General features: G+C 43.7%; 2 protein-coding genes across 5 annotated transcripts in view; one reads left to right on the forward strand and one right to left on the reverse strand.

Moving 5' to 3' along the window:
* Positions 1-3,709: 3,709 nt before the first annotated feature.
* On the reverse strand, positions 3,710-10,036 carry HNRNPA1 (heterogeneous nuclear ribonucleoprotein A1). Of its 2 annotated transcripts, XM_035100049.3 has the most exons (12): positions 9,952-10,036; positions 9,822-9,860; positions 8,499-8,615; positions 8,017-8,163; positions 7,024-7,234; positions 6,829-6,921; positions 6,656-6,748; positions 5,969-6,058; positions 5,533-5,643; positions 4,654-4,782; positions 4,267-4,329; positions 3,710-4,033 (listed from the first exon to the last, which is right to left on the reverse strand). In XM_035100049.3, the coding sequence occupies exons 1-11, from the start codon at positions 9,964-9,966 to the stop codon at positions 4,274-4,276; spliced, it is 1,101 nt and encodes a 366-aa protein (XP_034955940.1). In that variant the 5' UTR covers positions 9,967-10,036; the 3' UTR covers positions 3,710-4,033; positions 4,267-4,273. The 2 variants fall into 2 exon arrangements, with proteins under 2 accessions (XP_034955940.1, XP_034955950.1); XM_035100059.3 differs by lacking the exon at positions 9,822-9,860.
* A 240-nt stretch (positions 10,037-10,276) lies between these two features.
* CBX5 (chromobox 5) overlaps positions 10,277-14,601 on the forward strand; it is a 45,131-nt gene continuing 40,806 nt past the window's right edge. Inside the window, exon 1 of one of the 3 annotated variants that reach the window (XM_035100099.3) lies at positions 10,277-10,407. The gene's annotated coding sequence lies outside the window, so the exon portion shown is untranslated. Of the gene's footprint in view, positions 10,408-10,639; positions 10,823-14,601 lie in introns of those variants that run through there. The other 2 variants (XM_035100072.3, XM_088661296.1) reach the window with 2 other exon arrangements.

The following is a 14,601-nucleotide window of genomic DNA, read 5'->3' on the forward strand; positions in this document are numbered from 1 at the left end:
CCGCATGTTTGACATGCCTGACTTAACGGCTATTCACATGAATAGTTTATGTATACAGCTACCCAGTAGCCATTTAAACTTTCTTGGAAAGCTTTGTGGTATGTGAAGTTGAAGAGTCCTGCAAGAAAAGAACCAAGGATGAAACACAGGTAACATTCGAACACACATTAGTATTTCTCTTCATTCCTAGATGCAGCCTAGTACCTGCCTATCAATCTAGAAACAAAACAAAATACTGGAGTCCATTGAAAGTTAGCCCAGTTGATTAAGAGCAGGCATGTTTTTGTGGGCCTAATCTGGCCCGCCGGTCGGTTTAATCCGGCCCGTGGCAGTTTATTTCCTGGGGCAAAATCCTAAAAAAAAACACCTCAACAACCTCACGACCCTTCGCTTTATCAAATCTGGCCCTCTTTGTGTGGTGCTCATAATGTCAAGGTTATAGGTTCATTCCTCATAGCAGCTACCTGGCATATTCCTTCATTGCAGGGGGTTGGACTAGATCAGGCATAGGCAAATTTGGCCCTCCAGATGTTTTTGGACTACAATTCCCATCATCCCTGACCACTGGTCCTGTTAGCTAGGGATGATGGGTATTGTAGTCTCAAAACATCTGAAGGGCCGAGTTTGCCTATGCCTGGACTAGATGATCCTTGGGTCCCTTCCAACAATTCTATGATTCTATCCTACAGCTAATTATCAAGTGCTTCTTGTACAGTACTTTATTGTGCCCAGTCACTTCACCACATCCTGCCTCACCCACCTTCTTAGGATTGGCTGGTTTTACCTTTTAAACAGAAGAGGAGATCCAGGGACATCCTAGTCCATTTCTATTGGAGCAGGTGTGTTTTAGCACTGGACAGCTCTTCTCCTATAAAAAGGAAGTTGTGTTAAAATACTCAATACGTCACCCTATTACATTTAACAGGTACTTTGCATGAGAGTCCCCTCCCCCCCCAAAGTAGTCTGCATTTACAGCAGTATAGCCAGTGCATTGTGGTACTATGCTTTTATAAGTCCACAAGGCTACCCAAGGACGAGATAAGAGGCAGTGCTTTCATTAAATACATTTCATCACCCACGTTGTGACTAATTTTTTTTATATAAAAAATATGCAAGTCAATATGTTCTACCCATCTAATGCTTATTTTACAGCACTGGGAAAATTTAAGTAGCTGAACTAGTATTTACAAGGTAAACTCAGCCTCTGAGAAAAGTTTAGCAGGATAACAAAACTGTATAGGACATAAGTAAAATCTGTTCTTACCTACCAGTACAGTAATATAACCTTTCCTTCCTTCTGCGTCTGACTGCTAGTCCTAAGAGCAAGGATCCTTACTCTCGTCTGCCTCCTTCCGGTGGTCACTGAGCACTCTTTTCTAGTCAGCAGAAGCCTGCACCTGGCTTATCTTTCCACTCGACTCAACACGTGTCTACTCTCAGCTGTAGTAGCGTCTGAGCTGGAAGCCATTCGGAGCTATGCTTGCTAGCCGTTCCTAGTAGCTCAACCATCTGCAAGCCTCCCGGATTTTGTAAAGCTACTTAGTTTTCGGATCCTGGCGTGCTCTCCTCTGTTGTGGTTATGCTATCATGCCAAAACCGAGCATTACTTCGTGAATCCTGAGGTCTTGTCTCCCTCAACAGAATAAGGATCCTCCTGCTATTGCAAACTCAGCCACGTAAAAACCCATCAGGACTATATCAGTTTTGCATTCTAAATTAAGCCATTCACCAGTCACACAAAATGATATATATACAAACACCATTGCAGCTTTAGAAAAAGTTTAAGCACAAGTTAAAATTGGTCTTATTTCAACAAGAGGCTAGGATGGAAATCCTTAAGGTGTGCTCATGTCTCAGTGAAGATTAATTGGACCAATATACTAGGGTTTCCCAAACAGGTCTCCAGCTGTTTGTGGACTACAATGCCCATCATCGTTGGCCACTGGTCCTGCTAGCTAAGGTTGATAGTTGTAATAAAAAAACAGCTGGAAACCAATATTGGGAAAACCTGCTCTATACAAACCCTCCCACCGTCCACTTTTAAGTGCAGTTTTAGCTCCACCTCACAGAATGGAAAGGTAGACCAGAAAGCAGTTTAAATCATTACAGCCAAGAGGCCAATATTCTGTCATCTGCACTGGGGAGGGAGAAATGCCTGGAACTGTTTCTTCAAAAAACAAAATACAGACTATCCCAAAAATGGGCTGCAGAGTTCCAGTGCATCTAAGCCACTATGACAGACAGAACTTATTGGCTGTCCCACTCAGATTAGGAGATGTAGGAATAATGAAGCTACCAAAGTGCTTTAAGCAGACAAGTAGTGTCTCCAATACCCACAAGACTAAGGCCCCATCTGCACTATACCATGTAAAGCAGTACCATCCCACTTTACGTCATTATTTCCCCCGAAGAATCATAGGAACTGCCATTTGTTAGGGGTGCAATCCCCTAACCAACTACAGACCCAGGATGATTTGGGGGAAGCCATGACTATTAAAGTGGCATGATGCTGCTTTAAACGTTTAATGCTGATAGAGCCTAATTTAGCTTTACTTTATTAATCCAAAGAATTTAAAAGCATTAAAACTGACAGAAAAGAGCTGCTCTTCCTAGACAAGGCCAGGAAACTGGAGGAGCCTTGTTGGGGAGCTGCCTAGTATACCAGTTTCACATATGCACTGCTTTTCTTAGGCACCAGCATTAACCAATGGCCCTATGGAGTTTTCCTGCATTCTAATCAGGAAAGGTTTGTTTATTAACCCAGCAAGAACGTTCAGACTCATTTCTTTTATATGCTGCAATGTTGCATCCCATCAGCACAAGTATTTCCATTTCACAACAGTAATCCTCATCTGTTCAAGGGTTTTTGAGCAGATTTGGGTAGGGGAAGGGGAGAAGAGAGTTGTTACATGTGGAAATCCTTGTACTGTTGGTTCACTTTCACAGCACTATTTTAAACACAACTGCTTCCAGTCAAAAATTCTAATCAACCATAAAGACAGAGACCACACAACTGTGGAGTCTTTACCCAGATCTACGGCTTTTAAAAGCTTTTGCCCAACATACACAAACTAATATACGGTAATTCTGTTGTCTAGCTATTTAATAAAGAACTCAACTTGGATGCTCAATACCTTCTTAATAATCGTAGTATTTCACAGACCAACCCCAAACATTTAGCAGGGTTGGTACTGGTAGCGTATCTGTGGCAATCCAGAACCAGCTGGATTTCACAAGTATCACAGCAAGATAAAGGTAAAGGTACCCCTGACCATTAGGTCCAGTCGTGACCGACTCTGGGGTTGCGGCGCTCATCTCGCGTTATTGGCCAAGGGACCCGGCGTACAGCTTCCAGATCATGTGGCCAGCATGACAAAGCCGCTTCTGGCGAACAAGAGCAGCACACAGAAATGCCGTTTACCTTCCCGCTGTAGCGGTACCTATTTATCTACTTGCACTTTGAAGTGCTTTCGAACTGCATATCCCAGTATATTACTATTGAGTCCAAAGTGCCATTTCAAGGGTTCGATGGCAGGTGCTCATACTGCCATTGCAATTGTGGGCAGCACTGCTATTTGGTCTTTGACACAGCATTATAGGGCACCTGTCAACAGGCACTGACACCTTTTAAACTAAGCCTGCACAGCAACTATGCAGCTAAAACCAGTACATATTGGCTTACAGTGAAACTTAACTTATACACGGCACATTTGAAAAAAGACACATTTATTCAGCGTCATGATCAGTCTATTACAGTTAGCAATCAACAGCATGGGTGTGGGAAAAAATAATAATCTACATAAAACCCTTGTTGGAATGCTTTGCACTTTCCACAGAACACAAAAACTAAAATATCCTGTTACAGATAGTCACAAATACAGTCCTGATGTTTGCAAACAAGCGCTTGTCTAACACATGTCTTCATGAGGCAGTTCTACCCTGCCACAACTGTGTTTGGCTGAGTTCACAACTGTGGTAACCTGTAGCTTCCCTGTCACTTCTCTGGCTCTCCTCTCCTGCTAAGCTTTGTTTCCTGTTGAATAATATGGAATAAAGTTGTTAATCTAAACACATTTGAGACTCAAAGCTACAATCCAATAGCAAGCTTCTTCCCACCGACTGCCAATCCATATATTAGCTTTTAACATCTGTATTTTAGTCCAAGTAAGCTTAAACTACAATAGCTTTGCTCAGCTAAATTAAGAGTTACAATTAAATTTCATCAGCACTGCATATTTCTACAATGGTTAAAAGGAAGATTCTTACCTAGGAATTAAAACCGCCTTCCGCCGCCATAGCTACTGCCACTACCAGAGCCACCGTAGCCACCTGAAATAATCAAAGTTGCATTTTCAGAAATAGCAAATGGTGGCTCAGAGGAATAAGAAAAAAAAATTTGGCCTCTGAAGTTGGAGTTACCAAAGGAAACAGGGAATATATTGCTTGGAAGGGATGAGTAATCACTATAAATTAGTAAAAGAGATTGAGTAGCAAAAACTAGGAGAGGTGCATATGGTCAAGAACAGGAGCAGCAAGGTAGGAATTAGCCTCTAGTGTCCTACTAGGTAGACTCCCCCCCCCCCAATCCCTGTGATCAAGGAACAAAACAGAAGTTCATGCGGTTCAACTTTACTGCAGTTTAAAGAAGCCTACCCCCACTTCCACCATATGGCCCAGAGCTCCTGCCTCCAAAGTTTCCTCCTTTCATGGGCCCAAAGTTTGAAGACTGGTTGTTGTAACTGCCAAAGTCATTGTAGCTTCCACCGCCTCCAAAGCTGCTTCCTGTAAGAAGCAATGATTTCAACAAGTTACTTGCATCTACCAAACTAGGAACAATTTGCCACTCCTGTCTATTTTATACCCAGCATCACATGAAGATATACATACTGCTTATTTTCTCCAGAGACAGTTTTGCAAAATGCAGAATTACATTGTTTACCCTAGGTGGTCTTTTTTATTTAAGCTACTGCATTCAAAAAGTGCCTTATTTAAAAAAATAAAAATCAAAGCATAAAGATCCCCTGCTACCAACACAAAAAGTTCAGTTAAGCAAAGCAGTCTGATGCGTGCATCAAGACTTTTAAAGCTTATACTCACTGCAGTCATAAAAGGCAATATTGAACTATACAAGGATTGACACTAATAGATATTTTTTATTTAGTCCTTTTGACAGGATCATCTTTATGTCTCTTTGCCTTGAAGCATGCCAGTTAGCTCAGTTGGTTAGTTTGATGCTGATAATACCAAGATCACATGTTCGATCCCCTTAGTGGCCACCTGCATATTCCTGCATTGCAGGGGGTTGATTACATGGCCTTCTGGGTGCCTTCCAACTTTACAATTCTGCGTCTATTATTCTAGTTGCTACTATTTTAATTAAGTGAAAATGTAGAGGATTTTCCATATGGCAACAGGTACTGAAGCAAATCTGAAATTTAATGCCAAGACCACACTGGGAATTTGTCAAAACCAAAGTAAGGTTCCGCACTGTGCATGCAGCTGATTATTTTACCACCCAAACGTAACACTTACCACCACTGCCGCCACCAAAGCCGCCACCTCCATTGTTATAGCCGTCGTAGCTGCCACTGCTGCCATAACCTCTGCTTCCTCCAGAGTATCCGGGGCCACTACCGCCATAGCCTTTAAGAAGAGGAAATGTTCTTGTTCATAGCACGTGTGGGGAAAGTATCTTTAAGAACTTGAAAAGCAAACAGTGATGTGGCCAATTTCCTTATTCCACATTACGGTAAAGAAACAGAAGAGGAAGGGAAGCTGGGAAAGCTATCAAAGACTACCTGCCCCCCAACCACAGGTTTATCCATTGCCAGCTGTCATTGGGGGGGGGGGGTCCAGTTAGGCTGCTGGGTTTTGATAATAGTCTTTTGATGTTAAGTGCCTTTCAGTTTAATTTGTAAGCCACTTTGGAAATATTTCCATCCTCAAAGCACAGTTGATGCAAACTTACCATCGTTGCCAAACCCATTGTAGCCATCTCCGCTGCCTCCATAGCCGCCGCCACCACCACCACCTCCGCCACTGCGACTGCCAAACCCTCCTGAGAAAGAGCACTACTGTTAGCACCGGGATCAGGTCATTAAGATGACTTGGGTGATTTATTAAAATATAGCTATTATAAACACATTCAAAGCAGTCGATGAAGAAAGCTTAATTTCAACCATTTCTCTTGCTATCTTTCTAGATAAGTTAAGCAAGTTATGCCTGCAAATCCTCAACCAGAAAAAAGAGGTCCAAGAATATGTCTTCTCTGTGAGTTCTTATACCTTAAAAACAACCACCACCACCAAGCTGCACTGGGGCATTGCTCCTTTATTTCTTGTGGCATGGTAGTTAAGCTGATGTTACAGCCCACCTCAAACCAAGCTAAAACCTAGTAGGGATTCCTGACCAACCAGCTGAAGACCAATGCTCTGGCTGGTACACCCCTCCTGCACGAGAGATAGGTAAATATGAACATGCAACTTCCATCTATTTGAATCGATGACTAGACACTGAAATAAGGTTTCTTTTCCCATTAGGGAAGAGTTATAAAACATGAGCCCTGGGCAGTCTTTGGAGTAAGTAAGGGTTTAAAGTAGTTGAAGCCCTTGTGTCAACATTAAATCTTGAAAGTAACCAGTAAAATTGTCCTTACCACGGCCACCAAAGCTGCTGCCACGGTTGAAGTTCTCACCACCGCCAAATCCACCTCCACGACCACTCCCAAAGCTGCCTGAGCTACTACGACCTAACAACAAGAAGAACGTTCAGCACTACAGAGAGGCACTAGAAGTCTAGGTTCATTTCATTCAAAGCCACAAAACTTACCTCTTTGGCTGGATGAGGCACTGGCCATTTCCTGCTTTGACAAGGCTTTCCTGACTTCACAGTTATGCCCATTCACAGTATGGTATTTCTGAACTATATAAAGAAGACAAAGTGTTGTCAGTATTTTCCTTCCTGTCAGTATTTCCCTTGCAACTCTAAAACTGGAACTCAAACCAACTCAAGTAATACACTTACTGACAATTTTGTCCACAGAGTCATGGTCATCAAAAGTAACAAAGGCAAACCCCCTCTTCTTGCCACTGCCACGGTCAGTCATTATCTCAATTACTTCAATTTTGCCATACTGTTCAAAGTAGTCCCTTAAGTGGTGCTCTTCTGTATCTTCTTTAATTCCCCCAACAAAGATTTTTTTTACTGTCAAGTGGGCTCCAGGCCTTTGAGAGTCCTAGAATAAGACAGGGTAAATGCAATGTTAGGCTTGTATTATCAATTGTGAGCCAGTAGCTACCATTTTATTCTCCCAATCACTGCTCTGCAACTGCATGTTTAGGTTAAGATGATACTGGTGTGTATTTTACACCAAGGCTACGTGCAGTATTTCAGAGACAGCCAAGAGGTGTTCTTTAGAGGTTGTGAGACTACAATTCCCATGAGTTCCAGCTGGAGCACACCACAAGTATGCACCACTGAATTTGGGGTGGGTGGGTGAGGACACTTCTAAATAAACATGAATTGTTCCACACTAAACAAATCCTGTGTTTATTCAGAACCAGGAAAATAAGTCTCACTGGCCAGAGCACATACTGGATTACAGCATTACATGAATACCAACCCAAAATAAGCACAGAATAGTTGCTCTTAGGGCCAGGTAAAATATAGCAATGCACAGGGACCCTGTACACAGGGAACCTGTACACCACCCAAGAGACTTTCATGATTAACTTTAATTGTTGAAATAAACAAAAGGATGCAACAGGTTAAATATTCCATGACCTACTGGTACTGAAAGTATTATTTTAATTACATCATACCTTCCCTACTGTAAGCTGATTTAAATCCAATAAACCAAACACTGCACTAAAAAAGGTCATCAGTGAACTGAGAATGGTATCATCATAGCTGCTTTAACTGTAGCTCTGGATAACCAGATACAAGAGCACGATGTTTATGGTCTTCAGCTACAAGCAACTAATACTGCATTTTGGCTCAGCAAACAGCAGCTCTCACCTCTCTGGATACAGCTCTTTTTGGTTCAACAACTCTCCCATCAACTTTGTGGGGCCTGGCATTCATGGCAGCATCAACCTCTTCTACTGTTGAGTAAGTGACAAATCCAAAGCCCCTGGAGCGCTTAGTGTTTGGGTCTCGCATCACCTAGGTTAAAAGAAGCCAAGTCAGATTACTTCACTTTGTTCTAAGGATACAATACACATCATAGCATGTCATGGAATGCATGATTCTTACAGGACTCAAAAACAGGCACCCCCAAACTGCGGCCCTCCACATGTTTTGGCCTACAACTCCCATGATCCCTAGCTAACAGGACCAGTAGTCGGGGAAGATGGGAACTGTAGCCCAAAACATCTGGAGGGCCGAAGTTGGGGATGCCTGCTCAAAAACATTCATATTTCTTGGGTAATGCCATCTGCAGCACCAAGTAACAAATGTCCCCACCCAATTTAAAAACCAATCCCCATATGAACACCTACCACACAGTCTGTAAGTGTGCCCCATTGTTCAAAATGATTGCGAAGGCTTTCATCTGTCGTCTCGAAACTTAGGCCGCCAATGAACAGTTTGCGTAGCTGTTCAGGTTCCTTGGGGGACTGAAAAAGAGAAGAGTAGGGAAATATAGAACAAGGAAGGTGGCACTGCAGGGCTCTCCCATCGAACTACAGCTTCATGTAGATAAGCAGGCCTACAACTAATGCACAATAATCCCTTGAGGAGTTAGCACACTTGTTATCTATTTCCCTGCTAGCACCCTAACTGGTATCAACATGCCAGCAAAGCTTCTCAACAAGAGTAGGGGCACACTCCAACCCTGCATTTGTCAATTTTTCACATAATCACTATATCCCAAATAACAAAAGACTGCATTTTGCTCTTGTTCTGATACTACAGTTACCCATTATGATGTATTAAAGCAATAGGAAATGCATCAGCTATGTATTTTTCTGCTTAATTTTATAACACACAAGTATGCTTTCAAAGTCTTGTTGAGAATATTGCTCCTCCTTCACTTAAATCTGCCCTTCTACAAATAAACACACTACTAACGAAGAATACAAGCTACCTACCCGAATCCATTTCTAAGAAAAAGGGGGGGACCTAAAGGGGGCAGAAAAGCAGCAAGTCTATTTTCAGCTATAGGATGGCAACACTGTAGTATTTTAGGTCTCTTGACAGAGCCAGAAACTTTGTAGCCCTAAAATGGCCAAGATTTTCAAGCTGTTCGCTAATAGTAGCGCCCCAAGTTCTACGTACCTATTTGGGAGTAACGTGCTTACGTACGGCAGGCCTCCCTACTGAATTATAAACATGCATTATGTAGACGAATCCCAAGAAAATTATCACCCAAGATACAGGGGCGAAAGCGTAAAAGACATCCACGGTTGCAAGGGAAAGTTGGCGACATTTGCGGGGGGGGGGCGGAGAGACTGCGGACAAAGCAGGAGAGCACGCGGTGTGCGCACGTTCCCATCCCCCACGCAACTCAAGGAGGGAGAAACCGAGGCAAGTGCGCAGGCGCGCGCAAATCCTCTTGCCCGCAGAGCGCAGGCGCAGCCATTCCAAGCGTCGGGGAAGAGCAGCGGTGACCGCCACGCACTGTGAAACATGGCGCCTGCCCTGGAAAGCTAGCACGCATGCGTAGCCCGAAGAGAAGTGGAAGAAGAGGCCAGGCGGCAAAGGAAGGAAGGCCGACCGGAGACCATTAGGCCTTGAAGCAGAAGACGAGGCAAATGACGGGGAAAGAAATAAAACAATTCCGGGATGGGGGTAGGGAATATATACATTTTTTTAAGACTTACTTCGTGAGGAGACATATCGCACCCGTAATCGGACGATCCCTAAAGGCAAAGGAAACATAATTCCACAAAAAAAGCCACAGGTTGAGGGTCGAAAGAATGGAACTAAACCGCCCGTGATCAGGGCTCTTACCTCAGACTTCGACATGGTGGCGGCGTAATTACAGGCAAGGCCTAGCCCGGCTTTCCCACAAAGCGACGCTGCCTCTGGCTGAAGTCGAGACGAAAAGGGGCAGAGTCACTGAGTGCGCCGCCGCCTCACTAGCAACGCCCACACTGGCCCCATTTCATTGGGCAGGCTTCTCGGGTACGTCGCCTCTCACTGGACAATGGCCAGATTGCTCTCCTTCCATTGGAAGTTCTTGTAGTGACCCCGCCCTTTTTACTCCGTTATCCCTAACCCTGTTGGCTTCCCGTTGGTTGGATTTTTTGTCACTCTTCGACTCCGACGGAATTCCCCGCCCTGTACTCCTCAAATACCCAGTCGCAAGGCGACGTCCTTCTCCACCGCATAGTTTCTCTTTTATTGGGCAGTTCGGAACGCAGGTTTCTTGCGATTGGCTGGGACCAACGGATACCCTTTTTGGGGGTTGGTTAGCTTTTTATTCATTCATTCTAATAGAGGCGGGAATTAAGTTGGTATTCCTGAGCGTTTTTGTGTTGGTGGTTGATATGATGAAGGCGCGAGCCGGATTGGGGTGCGGGAGGAGAGTTTAATATGTGCAACTTGCTTCTGAGGCAAGCCTATGCTGAAGCGCGCTGCACACCTTGCGCATGCGTCACAAAGTGTTGCTTCTGACGAATAACGGGGAGGGGAGGAAGGGAGACAGGAGAAGTGCGCGCGCCTCACGCCGGCGCAGTGAGGTTGGGAAGGGGGCGGAGGGGCTGACGCGTGCGCACTGGACGGGGTTTTTGGCGGGCGTTGCGCAGAAGCGGCGGCTGTGAGGGGTTACAAACCAGGGAGGGGGAAGTTGCTTCCGCTCCGAGCCCGTTACTTTCCCCAGGTGAGCGACCACGGGAAACAATCTTGGCGGAGGCGCGTTACCGGGAGCCAGTGGTTCCGAGGGAGGGGGCGTGGTTTTGGCATGATTGGGAGCCTGTCCGTGCTGTGAGATACCGTTGGAAAGGGGGCGGGGCTTGCGCTCTGGGGGCGGGGCGCTGGAATCTGAGTGACAGCCTCATAGGTCGAAGGGTTGAGGCAGTTGGGAGGGTTAGACCATTGAGGGTCGGAGGGTGGAGTGGCAGCCGATTTAACCAACGGGGAAACCGTATTTGCTTGTGGGGCGGGTGGTTTAGTGTAACTGTTTGATTGGCGCGGAGGATGGCCAATGGCAAGGGGCCTCGGTACTATGGCGCTTTTCTTTAGGAGTGGGAGGCGCGCGAGGGCGCGTAATGCTTTCCCGCCGTGAGCTTTCCCTCGGTCTCACCCACCCCAGTACACGCTTTTGACTACATATGGCCTTGCAGTAGTTTGTCCCAATCGCATGTGATTGATCCGTAATTTTCAAAGCTGTAACACCCCCGCGGACTTTCTAGCGAAGGCTCTTTTAGTCTGCAGTCCACGTTCAGCCGAGTCACGCCGGAGAAAGTCGTCGTCCCTTAGTCGCTCGAGGATAAGTGGCTGTGAAGAGCTGGAGTTTCGGTTTCCGTGTTTTTCTCCCGCCGTCTCCCGGGAGTTCGCTGATTCACACGCACCTTCACTCTCGTCCCCGCAGACAGACCAAGCCAACCAGGCGAATCCGCCGGCCTTGCACGTTCCCCTCTACTCGAGTTTCCAAAGCCCGAAATCCCAGAAACTTTGCATGAAGTATAACCCCCCCAAATGGTAGATAGTTCCCTACGTATATGTAGCACAGGCAAGTTTGGGGAATATTCGGATATCATTGTACAGTATTGGATTATTAACATGCACTTATTCATGCTCCACCTTTTCCCCCTGACTGGACTCAAGGCAGTTTACAGCTAAAGATAAGAACCGCTGAAAACACAGTTGGGGGGGGGGGACGGGGGACGACGACAGTCATTTAAAAAATAAAATACAGTAAACGTTGAGAATTGGACGTTGAGTGGGAAATCTGCAGAGGAAGGACATAGTCCACAAACTCATGTTCACACTTCAGCAAGTTCTGGTGTTGCTATTGTGGTTGCTTTGCTAATTCTGATAGCTGGTTGGACTGAAAAGAGTCCTAAAATAATAATTTATTTACACAAGATTTCTGTTGGTCCTCACAGCAATTCCATGTTAAGTTACTACAGTATGATTGATCCTACCATGAGAGAATGAGAGTGCATACTTGGATTTGTTGGCTGCAAGCCATAGAGAATATCTTATTGTGCATAACAATTGATAAAGAAATGTCAAGTCCAAATGTTGCAGTTTTCTAAAATAAAATCATATCATTGTTATTCAATCCAGAGAGCTGGAGTATCTGTAGGTGTAATGGTACTTAATGCTTTGGATTACTGTCAACAGTAAGGTTTGAAAAGCGGCTTACCAATGAAGAAAGAAAATGAAAATCTTGCTGCACATTGTAGGGCTGCAATGTTCTAGTGTGAAGAAGAATTATAGTTTTAAATACAACCTCAGCAGATCACCGAGTCACCTTCCTACTGCTGGGAAGAGCAAGGGAAATCAGGTTTAGTTTTCTTCACTGAGGGCTGAGTCTACACAAAGGTCATTAGTGATTTGTGCAGATGATGAATTCATTATGTGTGGATCCCAAGTACAGACATGTAGAATATACATTGAATTATGGGCATCTAGAACTTGAAATGGCAGCTGCCGAGGAGCTTGTAGTTGGCTCTCAGCCACACACAAATGCTGCACGTATAGGGGTGACCCTCAGCATAGGTAGAAATTTTTGCAATCTCGGCATCTTGTTTTTTAAAAAACTGAGTAAGGTGAAGATGAAAGCAGCTATATCTGCTACAAATTGGTAGATAAACAATAACCAGAGTAGTATGGAGACCTGAAGAGAAGTGACTTTTTTCAGTGTCTTGTCAGGTATCTAGTTGCCGTGGGTTGCTAGTCCCTGAGAAAGGTTGGTAGAGAAGGCTCTAGGCTTTAAAAATAGATTAGAAATCAAAACTGCCCACTTACTGAAATTCATTTCCTTCCTGAAAAAGCTTTCATACCAATAGATACTATAACAAATAAAATATGTTGGTTTGCAGCTAAATAATGCCTTTATACAGAATCATCCCATGTACTTTTTGCAGTGCATTTTTTCCTGCTTAGAGATAAGACAAAATAGCTTTCTTGCTGTACACATGTAAGTCTATTAAGCAAAATCCATTTCCTTGACCAAAGTGGCGAAACCTATGTACACATATTGAGAAGTAAATCCCATTGAACAAAGTGGGTGAGTAAATATGTACCGTATAGGATTAACTGCAAGTTTTCATAGCTTTCCATGATGCAGGGGTTAGTTACTTTGCAAAATAGTATTTCTTCCTGAGATAGAAAGTAATTGCATTTCATTCATAACTTGAAACTGAACACATTGAACTGATTCACACCTTATACTAAACCAGAGTTCTAGAATTATGTGCATGAACAGGAAAGAGCTGCTGTGAGCCTCAGGCTTGCACACTTGTCTCTTCCCGCAGGGCCAGAAGGAGGATTTGAGCAATTGCACTTAGCCTGAATATTGGCTTGTTGTGCTGACTTGATCTGGTTTATTTAAAAAACACTACTCCTGGCTGTGTCATTTGCAGTATGCTCGTATCTTGGATCCCAAACACCTTGGTACTTGGACATTTTGGCTCCCGAATGCCCCAAACCCAGAAGTGAGTGTTCTGGTTTGCAAATGTTCTTTGGAACCCAAACGCCCAACAGGGCTTCCGCAGCTTCCGATTGGCTGCAGGAGCTTCCTGCAGCCAATCAGAAGCCACGCTTTGGTTTCTGAACGTTTTGGAAGTTGAATGAACTTCCGAACTTGAACGGACTTCCAGAACGGATTCCGTTTGACTTCCAAGGTACGACTGTATTTTCAAAAATATACATCATTTCTTTCCCTTATGGTTTACTTTACTAAAAAAAGGAAATCTTTAACTCATTCTATTTGATAGGTAGCTGTGATACTGTTTTTAGTAAGTTTAATGTGCTTCTAGTAAATGTTTAGATTTCTTTTTTAACTAGATTATACAAGACACTTTGATCTTTAAAAAGTGAAATCATTTTTAAAAAATTCTTCTAGTTTGGGGGATGAACTCATTTTTAGCCAGATAGCAGAATAGTGATTAGCAACTCCACCTTTGTCCAACTTGCCCCATGATCTTTTTGCAGACCTTATATTTTGTTTGACTTCTACCCTGTTTCCCCTATTTTAAGACGTAGTCATAAAACAAGCCATAGCAGGATTTTTTTTTAAAGCATTCAAGGAATATAAGCCATACCCCGAAAATAAGACATAGTGATAGGCACAGCAGCAATGCAGGCCGCGGCAGGAGGAGGTAAAAAATAAGACATCCCCTGAAAATATGCCATAGTGTGTGTGTTTTGAGGAAAAATAAATATAAGCCGGTGTCTTATTTTTGGAGAAACACGGGTAATACTAAAAAGACTTGAAAAACATTAAGCCAAACATGCAGATTGTAAATTATTTGTTAAATCTGTTCTTTTCTGTTGTCCCCAGTTATGAATTGCATTACTTGTATACAAGGTGATACACACATATGCATGCTTGTGTGTAATATAAAAGCTAAATTTAAAGTACCTTAAAATAACAAAACAGTAGAAGAATTTAAACATTAAATGCTCTTGGGAAGGTTTTCACTTAAT

The sequence above is a fragment of the Zootoca vivipara genome, chromosome 2 (genome assembly GCF_965207765.1).
Source record: "Zootoca vivipara chromosome 2, rZooViv2.hap1.1, whole genome shotgun sequence".
In the NCBI taxonomy this organism is placed as follows: Eukaryota; Metazoa; Chordata; class Lepidosauria; order Squamata; family Lacertidae; genus Zootoca; species Zootoca vivipara.

Bases quoted from the DNA above. Each gene is read 5' to 3' on its own strand.
- HNRNPA1 (XM_035100049.3), bottom strand. The intron at 7,235-8,016 runs GTGAGAGCTGCT...GTCTTATTCTAG, and splicing joins AAAGAGCTGTATCCAGAGAG to GACTCTCAAAGGCCTGGAGC. The intron at 6,922-7,023 runs GTAAGTGTATTA...TTCTTTATATAG, and splicing joins CTCTGTGGACAAAATTGTCA to TTCAGAAATACCATACTGTG.